The sequence below is a fragment of the Gallinula chloropus genome (genome assembly GCF_964237585.1).
Source record: "Gallinula chloropus genome assembly, chromosome: 1".
Taxonomy (NCBI): Eukaryota; Metazoa; Chordata; class Aves; order Gruiformes; family Rallidae; genus Gallinula; species Gallinula chloropus.
Genome location: NC_140085.1, coordinates 14,107,126 through 14,124,986, shown reverse-complemented (window position 1 = coordinate 14,124,986; position 17,861 = coordinate 14,107,126). Strand labels below are relative to the sequence as shown.

At 40.8% G+C, this 17,861-nt stretch overlaps 1 protein-coding gene across 1 annotated transcript in view; it reads left to right on the top strand.

Moving 5' to 3' along the window:
• RELN (reelin) overlaps positions 1-17,861 on the top strand; it is a gene marked incomplete at its 5' end in the record, with an annotated part of 289,955 nt that overhangs the window by 203,676 nt on the left and 68,418 nt on the right. Inside the window, 7 exons of the mRNA XM_084269735.1 lie at positions 56-248; positions 2,726-2,838; positions 9,521-9,658; positions 10,246-10,432; positions 14,111-14,316; positions 15,850-16,021; positions 16,388-16,588. Coding sequence (XP_084125861.1) covers positions 56-248; positions 2,726-2,838; positions 9,521-9,658; positions 10,246-10,432; positions 14,111-14,316; positions 15,850-16,021; positions 16,388-16,588 — 1,210 coding nt within the window. The remainder of the gene's footprint in view (positions 1-55; positions 249-2,725; positions 2,839-9,520; positions 9,659-10,245; positions 10,433-14,110; positions 14,317-15,849; positions 16,022-16,387; positions 16,589-17,861) is intronic.

Here is a 17,861-nt window from a genome sequence, read left to right as displayed (position 1 = left end):
TTCCCTTCTGAATTATTTTGGGGATGGATCCTGATTCTTTCCTTACATTTCTCAGTTTCACAGGGGATTCAAAGTTAGCTTCCAGCATGCGCTATGTGGAGACGCAGTCCATGCAGATCGGAGCTTCGTACATGATACAGTTCAACTTGGTGATGGGCTGCGGTCAAGCATTTACTCCTCATATGGACAACCAGGTGAAACTGGACTACTCCACCAACCATGGCCTCACATGGCATCTTGTTCAGGAGGTGAGGCTGGCAGAAAGGACATTTGTCTTCCATAAATTCTGTTTATATAAAGACCATACAAAATATGCTCATGGCATTGAACAGAGGATGTTTTCCTTATTCGCCTTTCTATAAAGAAATTCTCAGTTGGAATCAGTCAAAATGACTAATAAAAGTATTTAAACCATTTGTTGTGATATTTTGAGGAAAGGTATCTAAGACCCTGAAACTCACAATTGTGAGAGGAATGGATCAAGTCTGAGAAAAGAACTGGGGCAGAGTTAGAGTTACAGAGTAATGGCCAAGATCTTTCCTGTGCTATTGCTTTGTTTTTCAAAGCAAAATGCATCTACTGTTTCCTGGCATTTAAATGGATAGAAATTCTTTCTGCCCTCATGCGCAGCCATTTCGTAAATGGAAGCACATTCCTTTGGGGGATTGTAATGGAGAGCCTTTCATCTTCCATCCCTGGTTCAAACACAGTCCAGGGCTGTAATGACCGCCTGTTTCCCCATCTCTGCTAGAAGTGCAAATAGCAGTGCTGGCTGATATTTCCCCGTGTGGCTTAGCTCTGTCTCAGCACAAATGTGAATAGCACATTTGGACATAATTTTTGCTTTTGTTATCCCTTTTAGATGGCAAGCTGGACTTTCCGTGGCCTCGGGGTAAACCGAGCAAGGTCCTTTAGCTGCCTCCGAGCAGGTTCAGACTGTGTCAGGGAACTTGTCCTGGTGCCTTTTCACTATCTACTCTGTAGGTTCATAGAGTCATTTCAATGTCCACTCCTGCATCTTCTATGAGCTTTGAAAGCATTATCCTCTTACCTTTTGCCGTGTTCTGTTTCTGAATTTTTAAACTTTTCTAATCCAAGAAATGGTTTCTTACCTTAAACAGAATTTAGATGAAAGCTATAAATACTGTATTTCAGATGATGTTCATGTCTTTTATACCTGGACATCATCACCATGTCCAGTAATAGTTCCTAGCAGTAAATGTTTGGGGTTTTTCGTTTCCGCCAATGGAAGATCAGTTGCCTTCAGATTTTAGTGCTCCTTTCCTCTCTCAGTGAGGCTGAATTCTGAGAGAAGAACTTGCAGCCAAATAATTTTTCTCACACCACCCAAGCTGCTGTGATAAAAGAGTAACAGAGAAGGCTATTTGTAGTATATTTCAAGGATGTAATCTGGCAAATACACAAAACACTAATTAATTAAAATGTTTGAAAGTTTTGTTTGCTTCACACACACAGATCGGATCCTGTTTCATAAGATCTTTTAGAGGAGATGAATCAATGAAAAATGTTTGAAAACTGCTGAAAAGGAAATTAAGCCCTTAGAAAATCTACTGACAACTCCCCCCTCACCAAATAAGCCATCAGATTTTCATTTAATACTTTGAGATACTTAGGCACTAAATTTATCTGTAAAATAATATATAACTATTACTATATAATTTAAATATATCAATATTCTTAATTGTTTTAACTACAATAGAGCATCAGTGCTTTATTATTAGTTTCATAATAGTCCAAGTATACTACCTGGATAGTTAAGAGACTGTCCCAAAGGTCACCCTTGTGCCTGATGCTCCACATGGTGATGAGCACAGTAACAAGGACAGAAAGACTTGGAGACACGGGGACGGTCAGGAGGAGTTGTGCTGGGCAGTAGTCGCAGAAGGAGCTCTCTGAATGGGTAGCTAGAAAAGAAATGCAGGGGTTGCTAATAACACTCAAGGGCTTTAATAATGAGTGGAATAGTGCAGAAAAATAGATTAACATGGGAAGGACAGGTCTAGAAGACTGTAAGATGCTAGGGAAATAGACTGTGTTTATATTTAATATAAAATTGCGATAATGATCAGATTTTCTGAAAAGAAAAAATAAGATTTTGGGAATAGACCTCCTTAGGAATTTCAGTTAAATACAGGAAGAATCATAGAAGTGGGAAGGAGGAATTTACACCACTTGCTATATGTGCTGGATTGAATACAGCTGCAGAGCATGGTGAGGGCTTCTGGACTCAACTGCAGAAGGCCATGTTTGGGTGCTCCTGCATGGCTCCAGCCATTCCCACCACTGCTCCCCCTGCAGATGGAGGGTGTGGGGGACCCAGCATCCCCAGGCCTCACAAGTAGTTCTCTAAAATGGCTGGTGTCACGGTCTGGAGGTCACATTCATAGACTTCAGTGGCCTTGAAGACTTAGTGCTAGATGAGAACAGTAAGAAAATTAGTTAGATATCCTGACGGAGGGAAACAAAAGATTAGTAGTTACTAATAAATATAGCTCTTTAAATGAGTTGGGTGGTTTTCTCATATCATGAATTGTACTACTGTTAGTTTTCTGAGACATTTCTTGGATCATGCCAGGTTTTTTTTTTCCTTCTGAGTCTTCTGCTGCAACATCTAGATCCAGGCAAGATCCTGGTTCTGTGAATGTTTAACCAGCGTTTCTATTCCAAATTCTGCCTCAACATTGAATTTGGTTTTTACTTCAAGGAATGTCTTCCCAGTATGCCAAGCTGTCAGGAGTTTACATCAGCAAGTATTTACCACTCCAGCGAATTTACTCAGTGGAGGAGAATCACAGTCCTTTTACCACAGAAGACATGGTGAGCATTTCTTTCTCCCTTTTTGGGGGGATTTGTTGGCTTATTTGTTTGTTTAATTTTGTTCATCTAGTTTTTGGGTGCAGATAGTTCATCCACTTTGATAATGCTATGACAAAAATCAAGTCTTCTGTAGATCATACCCAAGCTGGTGGGTGGGGGGTGCCGAAGTCTGACCCAGTTGCAGATATTTAACATAAAATGCCTTCCTTACATAATTATAGAGTGAAATGTTGATGAAGTCACCAGAAACTATTGTTTAGGATTGTTTTCAATACATGCTGTGACTTTTCTAATAAAGTTCAACCTTTTCAAAAATAGTGCTGCTTGTCTGTAAATGCCCCACTGGAGGAAGGCTTTATTTGGATTGGTAATTTTTATATTGCACATTCCTCATTGTTTACATCTTCAGACCAAAGCCTTGTATAAACAATAACCAGTGATTCATTTCTGGGAATTTTTTACCTCTTGCTTCTTTTTATAGCATGTCTTCAAAAATAAAACGCTCTTCTGCAGAAAACAGCTACAAAAATTATCCAAAAGCCTTACCCTATTCATTTTATTGTAACCAAACTTGGTTTGCCTGCCCTAATATATTTTTATTTAACTAGATAATTTCTTCCATTATTTATTTCAAAAACTTTATTATAACATACAAATAAAAAGTTGTCATAAATCTCAATAATCTTAAGAGCTTCCTTCATTTGAGAATTAAATTATTCCAATTAGAATTACACCTTGCTTATGTTTGACCTGAATCCATCATAGCAATCGCAATGAGAGCTTGATCAGATTAAGTTACCATTTTCCCTGTCCATCATTTTTCTGCACACTCCATAGTCTCAAAAGAGATTATTTCTATCAACTCCCTCCTGTTGTCCCCCTCCCCAATGATGATACCTTCTTTCAATATATTGGCAATTTTTGCTGTACAGAAAATATTCAGATTTTCATATTTCCAGGCAAAACAGAAGGGGCAAATACTGAATCTCAAAGTGTATCAGGTCAGATAATACCAAATGGCACAAGTAAGTCTATAAATAGCTGCTTTGTAGTTATATTATAATGTACTAAATCTTGCATGCCATTATGTGCCACCAGCTGTAAAACCTGTAGCTCACAGGCACTTAGGAGTCTAAAAAGTATCTACAATTTTGCAGGATATACTCCAAAGTAGGTTGTTATTTTTAGATTTGTTTATAAGATATATGCTGTACTCGACATTATTATTAGACACTGTATAGTTGGTGCTAATACCAATGTTATGGGCTTTTTTTTTCTTTAGGATCTAATAATTTTCTTCAGCATATGAGGTGACAGAAGCAAATAATTCCATTTTAATTTAGGAGACCGTGGGGAGAAATTATGATGAAATAATAGCTGGGTTCCTATTTTATGCTGCACACAAATCATAAATATTTCACACTCTGTCTTGTATCTGAAGGGATTCCTGTCTGTTAGCACAGTTTTGTTTGTAATTAAGGTACAAATTACCACTGAACATTACTTGCTTTTCATCATGTTTCCAGTATGACTATGTTGTGCTGCTGGGTAACCAGGGTGAAGAGTAATGATGACTGCATGTTCCCCACCAAAACTATCCAACACATCAGACAGATTTCGGCCACTTTCCCCCTTTTCCCTTTTTTCCCTCCTTTCCACCATCAAGGAGCAGACAGTGTGCTCAGTCGCTCCTTTGGGTTTAGATTGGGAGGGGATTTTATTTTGCATTTTTAAAGCACACTTGCTAACAGAGGGCAACTTTCATGGGGGTTACAGGTCAACATTTTAAGTGCAGACCCCCTCTGCCATCCCAGCCACACAGAGGGCATCATTCCAGACATGGCCCACAGGCCTCTTCCTCGGGACGACCTCCCTCTCCTCTCCCTTCCTCATCCACACCCCTCTGCAATGGTCACCTGTGGGTGAAAACTTACTAATGGCTGGGAAAACCCATACAGAGGGTGAGAGGCAGGTCCTATGCCTTCCCAAAACTAGGGCAAGGGGAAAGGGACCCTGGGGCCCTTCCTTCTGGCTCAGCCCCACAAGCCAAGGGCTGCCAAACACGCAGCCCACCTCATGCTTACTGCTCAGAAACACAAACCACTGAAAGAAGACTCAGGACTGGGGCCTGAGATCTGGTTAGCCTTGCTCTGGCCCTCAGTAGCTCCCAACATGCCCTTCCACCCCCCACACAGCCCCACTCAGATCACCAGGGCTTTTATCCCTGCTTGCACATCTCTTTGCTGAGGGTTTGCACTTTGGGTGCCTAGGTAGCGTCAGCCTGCGGTGCTGTGCTCATGCAGCCAGGAAATTGTTCAAAACAGCACCTATTTCTCTTGTAAAATTTTCTGGAAGTGCTGGTATTTCTGCACATCTGTAGACATTCTGCATCTGGCAAGCACAAGTATACAAGGTCCTTGTGTTTTCCATGATTTGGGGTATTAGGAAACTTGCTGCAACAGTGAGACTTGCACTGGAGAAATGAAATGTAAGCACCTGCTTGCTGAAAGTGTATTGTACTTGAACTGAACATTTCTAACACTGATGAAAATTAATTTCAGTTTTATGGGAGGCATTTACATATGAACAGGCCTTAATGAGATACAAGCAGCTGTCAGTTGCTGACTTCATAAACAAATCAACACCTAATGACTGAATGAGAGTTTCAGGATAATTGGGTAAATGTAATTATGGTAACTCAGAAGGTAGCAAATATAATTTTATCAGCTACAAATTTGCATTAGATCGTTAGGTTTTTTAGTATCAGGAGAGAAGACAATAATTTTATTTTAAATCACATATCTGAAAAAACTTTATAACAGAAAGAACATTATTTCACTTGCAGTGCATCTGGGACTCACCATGATTTCCTTGTGCTTATGTAAAATGTCACACAACAACGGTGACTTTTTATTTGACATCAACATGTCTTAGATACAATGTCATAAGAAAGCCAGATTGCCTTCCAGTAGCATCAAAAAACCTGGGAAGAAATACGAGGAACTGGGGAGGTTTATTTTGCTTGTAGTAAAACGCTATCATAACTCCTCGATGCTGCGCTTCCCATTTGAATAGGTGTCCAAACAGCAACTGTCCAGAAAGCCAGTGTTTTATCACTGAGAATGCAGCTGACACTCAGCTCCTTATTCTCTTTTTTTAATTAACATGGCTTTTAAAAATTGTTGATTACCATTTTTAACAGCATAATCCTCTTAAGCTGTTGTTACCTTGAGGTGCAGAGCAGCCTTGGAAAGCTTTCAAAAACAGCAAGCAGGACTGGCTTTTCAGAGGCTTGCTTTTGTAATTGCAAATTCAGTGTAACACTGATCTTCTCCCTCGCCCAGGGAGGAATCTGAACCCATGAAAGCTTTTGCTGCCTGCAGCCATGTGACAGTGACCCTGCAGCCCCCCGTGACCTCCCCCTTGGGCGGGAAGGCGAGGGCAGCCCCTCACCCTGCTGCAGCTCGGGGGCTGCGGGATTCCCACAGCAGTGAGGCTGTCCCCAGGAGAGAGATCTTTGTCTACAGCTAAAAATAACCTTTCCTGCTAGGATGTGGCTCCCTAGGGACAGTCCCCAGCTGACCGGCTGATGCACACACCCCATTTCAGCTGCATGTTCATCTCCAGGTGGCAACGCGACTCCTCCTGTTCTCCCCTCCCCTTCAATGAGAGAAACAAATCTCCTGCCATCTCTGCATCCCTCTGGGGGGGCTTTAAGTGACAAGCAGAGCTGAGCTCACACTTAACGTGACATGCAGCCAACATCTGAGATCCAAGGAGAAAGATGGAGCCACCCCAGCAGCGTGGGACTCTGTGGCTTGCAGGGTGGCAGTCCCCTGCAACACAGGGCAGGAATGGGGAAATGAGCTTCTTCAGGGAAACGTTTTGCTCAGGTGAAACAGACGTGAGTCCCAGCACAGGCTGTCGGCCCCAGTGTCAGCTCTGCATCTTGTGGTGTGGGCCCAGCCCTGGCAAGAGCGCCCCAGCAGTGCTGCACAGGGTCTTAGTCATTCTCCCCTGGACACAGAAGTCTACCTTGTTATTACTACAGTTGGCTCTCCCCACTTTGTCTGTAGAATGGGTGTGTGCCTGGTGCCCCAAGACCAGCTGTGATGCAGCTGCCCTGAAGGGATATTTTGACCCAGCTGCAGCCAGTGAGCAGCTGGGGAAATGCCATGGGTGCCCCATCAAGCAGCACCAGGAACTGTGCTCAGGGGGCACCACCACTTCTTGGGCACTAAGAGACTTCATGGGATGTCCAAATTGCCTTTATAACACTGTAAATGCCCCCCAGTTTGCTGTAAATACCCCTAGGGCTGCAGCCACACTCCTCATCCCTACCCACATGCCTTCACTAACAAAAAACAGAGGAGTCCATCCACAGTGCTCTCCTTCCAGTCACCCAGGCAAACAGCATAACACAATTCTATTGTGCTGGGAGTTCATGGGATTTTTTTCTCCCTGCTATAAAACCTTTCTTTGGTTTCACTATTGTTACTTTCCTCAGTGCACAGTTAATGCCAGTCATTACCATTTTTCTGAAGCACAAGGTCTCTGTCAGGGCTCTCTGTGGTGCCATCGATGCTCTGTACCACCACAGCGATGTGCTGGCTTCAGAGCACTCAGAAAATCAACAGTAAATAATTGTGGTGAATATTGACTGTCCATTGTGCCCATGCAAGCTTAGGAAGTCCTTTGTGTGCAGATTACTGGCATTGTGCACTTTTAATGGATAATTCATAGCTCTTGTAATGTAACCCATCAATACAGTATATCCTGAGGGAGTATTTAATCGGCAGACCTGCCCCCACAGATTAGCTCTGCGTGCTGTAAAAATGCTTACAGTATTTTCAACATCAGGCAGGTACCTAAAACAGACATGGGTAATTTCAATTAAAAATCAAGCCCTTAGGCAGCTTTACTTGTTTGTTAAAGAAATCAAAAATTGCTATTCTAAAAATTTTCCAAGCATGTACCCAAATAGTCTTTGTATGCTTGCAGTGTGTGACCGGGTAGTTAACTGCTCTGCTGTCCATTTGAGATGCACAGGCCACCTCTACACATTTTTTCCACTTCCATTCACACAAAGGAGGTGGCTCAGACACCTTTACAATATTCATTTTAACAGCTTATTCTACACCTTTTTTGGGGAGGGAGAGGGGAGTCCTTAAAGTAACAGCATCATATCCCATGCCATCATACTATATCCATATAGCTGAGAAGCAAGCTAGGAAAGGAGTTTCTACCTCTTGTAGAAACTTCCTGCTTTTCATCTTCAGCCCACCCACTCAGCCCTTGGCCAAGCACAGGTCTGTCCCAGTTGGATGTCTGATTTTAAATTCTCTGCAGTCAGCCTTGCTTTCCCTGTCAATACCCTCCACAGCTCTGCAACCCAGCCTCAGAGCTCGTGCTGCCTCCAGCACCCCTTTATTCCCAGACCTATCATGCAGCTCTCAGAGACCCTTTAGCTCGAGCACAATGAATGCTTTCCCATCTTTGTTTCACTTTACATGCAATATTTTTTTGTTAATCTCATTGTGGCATGAGCGTGGAGTGGAGGGTCCCAGTGCTCACCAGCTCAGAGCTGCTGCTAGTCAATACTTAAAGCTGTTGGATGTGCACAGGTCGGCAGAGCAACTTGGAGAGGCTCAGCAGTGACGAAATTACTCTTGTCATGATTCAGTGTCTGCTCCAGCCTTGGGTTTTTTGAGAGTTGTGGATGTCAGGCTGGGTTTGGCTAGCAGGAGTCTCTCAGCATGGAAAATGATGATATCATATTGGATAATCTCCTAGAGGGCCAGCATCAAGCACTTTTTTGAAAGGTAATGTTACCTGACTCTGCTGTAAAAAAGAAAACTAAAGTTGTTGAAACTACCTAACTAGAAAGGAGACACTACAGCAAGATTTTCTGCTTGAAGAATGTTGCAAATATCCAGAGCAAGTAAGACAAACCCTGGGTGTTATGAATTTTGTCTGAGTAGTTGGCCAAGGGCAAGCTATTTGCAATGTGGAAAAAAACAATGTGGTGCTGTGAAAAAAGGATTTTTAACAGAAAGCGGCGATCATGATGTCACCAGCCATATGTAAGGAAAATCTAGTTTAGAATCATCCTGAAAAAGAAGAAATTTCTGTACAGAATAAAAATCTGTCTATTGCTAAATGGAAATAGCCAATAGTCAAAGCGGAGAAATGCTTAGACTCAACTTGAATTTCATAGTTGTTTTTTTTTTTAATAATAAATAATATATATCAGAATATAGTTTGTTAGTCAACTTATAGCCTGTTAACTGTAACCAAAAACTTAAAAATCAAGATCACACCCTATATCCATCTTTCTAGTTCTGCATCCTGCCATCCTCACAGAATGGCACGCAATAAAAACCTGTTAATATGCATTAATAGGTTTATCTTAAAATAATGTGCAAACTTCCTGTAACACCTCTTCAGCCTTCCTCAGAAATGTCATTAATGACTGGGAAGTGCATCATACAGCCCTGTGCAGTAAGTGGTATCATCTAGAAAGTTCATTTGCAAAAATCTGTCTTGGATTCTGTCAGACTTTGCAGGCTGGACTGTGACTGTGGGATGAAAGTACTTTATTTTTAAGAGTTGAACTTTACCTTTTTTTTTTCCAATAGTTCTGTAAAGAATTGCAACTTAAAGTACTGTTGTTGGTTTTAAGGTCCAGCGCCACACGTTTCCGCTGGAGTCAGTGCTACTACACAGCCCAAGACGAATGGGCCCTGGACAACATCTACATTGGACAGCAGTGTCCCAACATGTGCAGCGGACATGGCTGGTGCGACCATGGCGTGTGCAGGTACTTACCAGTTCTTCTTGCAAATAGTCTCCTGATACCTCAGGTATCCTACTGTTTTGCATGCTTGTTTTCAGGGTTTTTTTTGGCTGTCGTTCTTATTTTTTGATTAAACTTTTAAAATAAAAGACCTATGTGGAGGTTAGACCATTCAAGAAACATTAACTGGCAGTTGGCAGGTCCGGGCGTTGGAATATCTTACAGTGGCACCAGGCTGCCCTGCTGCAGGTGTCCTGATGGCCCCTCCAGGCCTTTGCAGAACGGACCAGCTCAGTGCTGGAGCTGTTTCTCTGGGTCTGAAAGACTCCAAGGACCAGCTCAGCACTGCTTGGCAGCTGCTGTCAGATCAGGTGCAATACCAAGGTCGCAGACTGCTGCCTGCCAGCTTCAAACTTACTTGTCACCATGGGGGTTTTTTTATAAACAAGATACAGCTTTTTTCCATTATTCAGTTATTCTAGTTGGCTTCCAGAATTCCAGTCCCAGAATGATTTGTTGTTTTATATGTAATTTTAAAAGGTCAATGTGCTGCCTTTAATCGTGGGCACGGAAGTATTTAAAAGCTTGTTAACATTTATGCTTCCTTCTAGGTGTGACTCAGGGTTTCGGGGAACAGAATGTCAGCCTGAAAATCCCCTTCCTTCAACCATCATGTCTGATTTTGAGAACCCAGACAACCTGAAGACAGAGTGGCAGGAAATTATTGGGGGAGAAATCGTCAAGCCTGAAGAAGGCTGCGGGGTCATCTCATCTGGCTCCTCACTCTACTTCAACAAGGTAGTAGCGAGGGATGGGAGACTGAGAAAGGCATGTAATGTGGGTTCGAATGGAGCGTGATGTGGCTATATGGCAAAGAAAAGGAAGGTGGCAGAAAGCAGCATGCAGTGTGAGCAGCGCATTAAACAGCACAGCTGTGCTCCACAGGTAAAGAACAAAGCAATGGAAAGAGATAAGGAGGGACATGTGCATTGTGTATCCAAGAAATATCAGCTGTAGTGGAAGGAAGTAAATTGCTGCTGTGCTGGGAAGCGTGTACATTCAGACTGACTTAATTGTGTGCTTTCTGTTTTAAGACTCGGTTCTTTCTCGGCATCCAGCAGCTCCAGTTTGTTTGTTCTGTACTGTTCAGTGCAAAGGATGGAGAAAGGTCTTTCCAGGGACAAGCAGCTTAATTTGAGGTCAAGGCCCACAGCTAGTGAAAAAACAACCTCTTCAGACTTTTAGAAAGTGGTTAGCCTGTAGGAAGATACTCTTTTATATAAGCTGGATGCTTTGCAGACAGAAATAATAGAGCAGGAAAGAGATATAGGGAATTCTGCTAATTAATAGCAATTATAACTAAAATAAAAAGAGATCTTTATGACCAGATGTAAGATTATGGGTTGTAATCACAGATTTATTTTTTATTGTTGCTCCTCAGATCTAGTACTGGGGTTTGTTTTGTTCTTAATTGAAAGGAAGAGTATAAATGCAGCTATGTGCTTCCCTTTTAAAGCTTTGATCAAACTGCCACCGCTGTCATGAGAGCCAGATTAGTCCCAGAAGAATAACCCAATATACAACGCTGTGTAATTGTGTGGTGTTTACCTCATTACAAAAAGTCTAACCCATCAAATAATTTTCAGCACTCCTACATAGTCTCACATCCAGCTCCCCTGGAAATGCAGCTCTGTGCTGAAAATTTAATAATAGACCAATCAGTATAACTAGCTAATTGTGATAATTGGATTTTTTTATATAATTGTCTTCTCTGTTAGATGTTTTTCCTTCTGGCTCAATTCCTTATGCCAAGTTTCTCAAAGTAGTTTGCTAAATTAGAATTAACCTGCTATGATCTTTCTTCTGATTTCTGCTAAGGAGAAGTGAAAAACTCATTTAGAATTTCTTGGCTTCTTTCTATTGATCTCTAAGGGTTAGGTTATCATTCATTTCTTGAGTAGTAGCAGTCTGCATGCCATCAACAGAAGGGGGTGTATTTAATTTCTGTTTAGATCTTTTTCAAGGCTTCTAGTGGCCATGCTGGTAGATAATAAAAATTATTTTTATAGTTGCCCAACATTTTCTGAATGGTTTTGGGAACTCACACTCACAGGCTTGATTCATTTGCATTTGCTCAAATAGCCACTTTTTATTTGAATGTCTAATGTTTACTGCCATAATCAATTACTGCTACCAGAATTAATGTTGGCTTTGTTCTGCCGACCCTCTGTCTTTTGGTTTACAACTCATTTTAATCAGTTGTAGGTGTGTTTGCAATACAGAGCTCTTTCAATTAGCCCCTGCAATTCCTCTGAGGTTTTATGTCACTCATGCCATTTCTCAATTAACCTGGTTCTGTGGTTAACTCTTTGGCAGGCAGAGCTGCTGAAGGGGTTGTATCTGTGAAACTACCTGGGGACAGATTTACAGCCAGACCTTGATCCACTATGGGTCAGCCAGCTGGGACACAGCTGCCCATAGGACACCAAGGGTGTTTGCCTCTTTATTATCTGTTGCTAGGTTCATTTGATGATGGTAACTTCAAATTCCCATACGTCTCCGAAAGAAGCTGTGAAAACAAACTACCAAGATATTATCACTGCCACCTTGGCCAATCTTAGCCATGTGGGGCTGCACAGGGAAGCTTGGGGCTGCACCCAGGGCTGAATCAGTCTTACTCTCTTGGCAGCACCCAGGAGATCTTCACTCATCTGGGGATACACCAACACATAAAATAAAATAGCAGGCATAATTCAATACCCCAAGTGAGATTTTTCAGGGTCAAAGGATTCTTCACTGGTTTTAGTTGTCATTGGTGGCCTAAGCTAAACATGTTTCAAAAATGCAAGCATTCAGCTTCCAGAAATTAGTCTAGCATTGTGATGTGACCGATTTGGTAGAGTCTAGAATTGAGCTATGAACCCAGGATGTAACACCAGCAAAGCAGAATGTTCTGAGAAGGAAGGCAATAGGCATTTATCTGTGCTGTGTTTTCCTGAACAGGGTAGGAGGAGGAAATATGTGATGAGTGGAAGAGGATTTAAATTAATCTATCATCTTATTAAAAAATGTTAAGGAATTTCAAATCTCAGCTCATAATATTGTTACATATGTCCAGCTATACCATGCTGCTTGCTTATCTCAGGCTTGTCTGGAAATTTGCCAGGAGGATCATGGATGTACAAGTAAGAAACAGAGGAAAGCAAAAATAATACTTAAAACCTAACCATGATAACTTAGGTCAGATTTTCCTTTTTAATACTGTTTTGTGCTTGATGATGGACAGGAACCCATGAGATTTTACAGGCTTAAAAAAAATAGGCGTGTTGCCAATTCTGCTCCATTTTGGAGGGTGGTGCCAGGTTGCAGCTACTTTTAATGAATAATATGATCCCTGCATCCTCCTCCAGCTGCATGTATTTGGCTTTGCCCGACCTATAACAGCTTGTGGTGGTGTGACGCTGTGCTGGGCCAGGGCTGTGCCAGCCATGGGGCACATGGGTCATCTCCACAGGGACACTGCTCTCACCTCATGTCCTGCCTCACCATGAACAGCTTTGTATCTCATATCAGCATCTTTAGGCTTGTTGGTGCTCAAGCCAATGAGCTCAGACTCGAGCAGTAGGACAGACAGGGAGGAGAGGAATGGGATAATTCTAGTTACAATAAAAGGTTCTTAAGCCTTACAGGTTTTTTTAGCTGAAAATTCTCTGTTTTCCTTTGCTAACACATACAGAGTGACCATGTTGAACACTGTGTAGATATTCAAGAGCTCTTTCCTGCTAGAACTCAAAAAACATCCTCAGAAAAGCTGCTCGCTAAATTTTTTGAGGCTGTTTTTTTCTGTCAGCTATACTCAGGGAAACCTGAAACCAAACTCCCAGGTTTTAGTTGAGGCATTCCTGATTTACAACACTTACTAGGAAAGGAGCATAGTTTTGTGTAGGAATAAATCCTACTCAGGTGAGTCATGGAGAGAAAATACCCCTCCCTTGTCATTGTGTAGGAGATGGGCTTCAAGCAACAGGTATTATATGGACTATCATTTCAGATGATCAGGCAGCCCTACAAGTTACAAATTTGACAGGGGAAATGAGACCAAAAATGTCCTTTTACTGCTTTATGCTTTATTATTAAACAGCTGAATACTTAAACACTTAGACCCAGTTGCTTCAGGATATCCAGGGTCTGCTTTCCATCTTCCAAACATACCTGACACCTTGAGGGAATGAGACTAAATAGATGTGTTGGAATTTGAAATGTAATAATAAAAATGCTTGTGAGATGACACCGAAGTGTGGCCAAGCACAGTCATCGAAAGGAAAAGAATCGTCATGTTAAGACAAAATTGAGTGTCCTTTGTGTTGTGCAGTTTTCTGAGCAATCGTCATCTGTGTTGGACTTCAAATGTGTCTATTCATGGCAAACTGGTCATATTTAACGCTGTGTTCCCCCACTCTGTGCTTTTTATTCTAGGCTGGAAAAAGACAGTTGGTAACCTGGGATTTAGACACAACCTGGGTGGATTTTGTCCAGTTTTACATCCAAATAGGAGGAGACAGTTCTTCATGCAATAAACCAGACAGCAGAGAAGAAGGTGTGCTGCTGCAGTACAGCAATAACGGCGGTATCAACTGGCAGTTACTAGCAGAAATGTATTTCTCTGACTTTAGCAAACCCAGGTAAAATATTGGTCTAAAATAAATCCCTACTGCATTGGTTCTTTTTTAAAAAAACCCACCTATTTCTCAGTTTATGAAAACATGAATAATAATTTCAAGTTGTAATGCAGAAGTGCCCTCGTTATATGGAAAGTTTGCCAGACTGCCACAGTAAATTCCTGTCACTAGGAATGAAAAATGTAGTGATAGTGGGCCTTAAAAAGCCTGAAGTAAAACATAGTTTCCATATAGTTTAGCTCACCTCCTATGTGAAACATGACTAAAATGCTAATATGTGCAAAACATTAGCAAACAAATACAGAACTTGCCCAAAAGAGGCACAGAAATCTGTCATTTCCTCTGACTGATTTCAGAACTAACAAACATGTATCAAAGTCACATACAACAAAAACTCCTTTAAAGAACTATTTAAGGAGGAGTAGAAATCATGTTCAGCATTTCAAATCTGCTGCAAGATAGGTTGTGAGTGAAAATCTAAATTGCATTTTTCTGCATAGGTATTAACATGATTCTTATTATCTGTAATTCATGTCTTTCAATATATAAATTATTTGTATCTTCTCACTTTGTCATTTGCAGAGAACATTTTTCAGGACTTCTGTAACTCAGAAAATTGTCCTTTTCTAAAGGTGATCTAGGCACTTGGAAGTATTAACCCATTAAATTTTGTTTAGCCTTTACTTTGTCGAAATTACAGGACACACACAAAAAAGCAGCTACATACTGAAACTTCACTGGACTCTCCAATATATTGTTCTTAGACAAAACATTTGTCCTTCTGAGAAATCAAGAATGATGGTCCTTACTGAATATGGCTATGCATACATTTCTGCTGCTTCAAATGTGATCCAGTTCTTATTTTTCAGTTCCTTATCTTCCAAAACATAAATCCTGGAATCCTCTGAAAACAGAGGGTTCCCTGTAGCCCTGAACAATTCCTTCAACTCTCTCTGTCCAAGCAGCAAGTGGTATAAAGCAAGAGTACTGGATGCAACATAAAGCAAACTATCTGAGAAGACCTCGAGTTCTTTTATGAAGACCCATATAGGATGGCTGAAATATTTTTATCCAGAGCAGAAAACTTTGCTATATAATCTATTGCATTTTAATATAAGGATGCTTTTGCCTACAAATAGGACCAACCAGCAGAAGAGAATGAGAAATTACTTTTGCCAGCATATTTCACTATTACACGCTGGCACCAGAAGAACTTGCTGAACACAGATCAGCTGAACAGTTTAATTCAAAGCTGAAGAGTTCAAATCAGTACCTTATTGTGCTAAGCAGTACAGCAATAGAGAGTAAAAAATAACCATAGTCTTAAAGAGTTTGCGTTCTCCACAGACAAGAAGAACAAAGAACATTTCTTGGTATGCAGTGGATAAATAGGTATCCAGATCCATAGAGGATTTCTGAGGACTTCTACGTGTAAGACAGATGCTGGCTTCCCCACAGCTTTCCCCTGTTCAGTGGCATTTCTCCCATTTCTCTACAAAATGTTCCCTAAGGTTCTTCTGAATTTCTGTTCTTCAGGTTTGTTTATCTGGAGCTGCCAGCTGCAGCTAAGACCCCTTGCACCAGGTTTCGCTGGTGGCAGCCTGTGTTTTCCGGGGAAGGGTACGATCAGTGGGCCATCGATGACATCATCATTTTGTCAGAAAAGCAGAAGCACGTCATTCCTGTTGTTAATCCCACTTTACCACAGGTAAGAGCAGGCTGTTACCTATGAAAAAGGAACCATCCTCTCTCTGTTAGTAGACTTTTCTTTGCATATAATTTTCTTTGAATATATTTGGTGTATTTAAAGAGAGAGCTGTAGTGTGTCCAGCTGTGTCTCCCTGTGTGGTTCTAACCTGGCTCTTATAAAGCCACCAGACTCTTAATCTTTGCAATAAAGGATGTAATTATGAACTTCCTAAAAAAGCCAAGACAGATTTTTTGGAAATTACGTTTTTTTTTAAATTACAGAAAATGCAAAGAAAAAGAAAAAGAAATTTTTTCTTTTGGAAATTATTCTGAAGTCACACTGCAAAGTAATAGTACTTGTTGCTTTTCTTTTCATTTCTAACAGAACTTCTATGAGAAGCCAGCATTTGATTACCCTATGAACCAGCTGAGTGTATGGTTAATGTTGGCCAACGAAGGGATGGCCAAAAATGAAAGTTTCTGCTCTGCTACCCCCTCTGCCATGCTCTTTGGTAAATCAGATGGAGACCGGTTTGCAGTGACTCGAGATTTAACTCTGAAGCCTGGATATGTCCTCCAGTTTAAGGTATTCCTTAAACACAAATCCCTGCAGAATGTCAGTAAAACTGCCTTTAGTCAATACTTGCAAGATGTCACTGGGGCCACAGTTCAAAACAAGGTGATAAATTATACCATTGTGTAAAAAAGATTTGAAGAGCACAAGTATGAATTCATACAGCATGAAATATCCTGCTGCTTTCTAAAAGCATAGCCAAAACCTTGATGCAGGAGAGATTTTTTACCTCTCTGGAGAAGTTTCAAAGCTTGTTGTTCTTCAACACCTTTCAGAAGTGAGTTGAAGTGACTGTCATTACATTCGAGTCAGTACTGGGAAATGCTACTGCTCTGTCAAGGGAAAAAGGATTTATCCCATCTGGGGCTCAGTGACTACAAAAGCTCCAATGTGGTTTGTGTACATTTTTTGTATTTTAAACTATTTGAGGACTTACAAGCTGTTCTGTACTCCAGTGTGGGTTTTTCATATAATTTACTTTTATTGTGTCAATGAATGTAGGCTGCAATTAGCATTCTCTTCTTGAAAGTTCTTACAAAAATTTCAGTGCTCTGACAATACATCAGAATATGGGCTCCAAAGAAAGTGTATTTGCTTTGACAAGCTCTTGTTTCTGAACCCTAATCAAAATTTTATTGAGTTTATAATGAAATCCCATTGGTGAATTCTGGAGGTTGGTTGCAATGCAATTTTAATGAGCTCACCACAAATACATGGTCCTTACATAATTGGTGGATACAGACACTGAATAATTTACAAGTGGAATTATTAAAGAGATCAGATGTTTACAGGCAGCTTTTCAAATATGATTCCCACAGTTCTATAAATAAGAAAGTTGGTTAGAAATAATGGGATTTGTAAAATAATCTCATTTCATGTAAAAGTTATGTTAATGAAATGCTATACAAACTGAGGGGTTGCAGTACAATTTCTGAGTATTGCTTCTAGTTTTATACCTTAAACTGTCTAAAATCCCCAAATAATTCAATATCTAAATACCATTTAGCCTGGAAAAGATGCTGTTCACCTTTTGGTCACTTTCCTCCACCTCAGTGATTAAGTCTCCTTTCTGTAGGTTTGATGAGCAGCAGCAGCAGCTCAAAAATGCTTTAGTCTAAAAAAGCAATACTTTTTTATTTCCTACACCTTCCAGCTCTGAAACCCTTGGCAATGTAGTGTAAATACAGAATATGTATACAAAATGTATCAGACAACAGTTCCTCTTTATAAAGTCTATTATTTAAGACCTGAATTTATACTCCTTTCTTTTTTGGAAAGCTTTTCA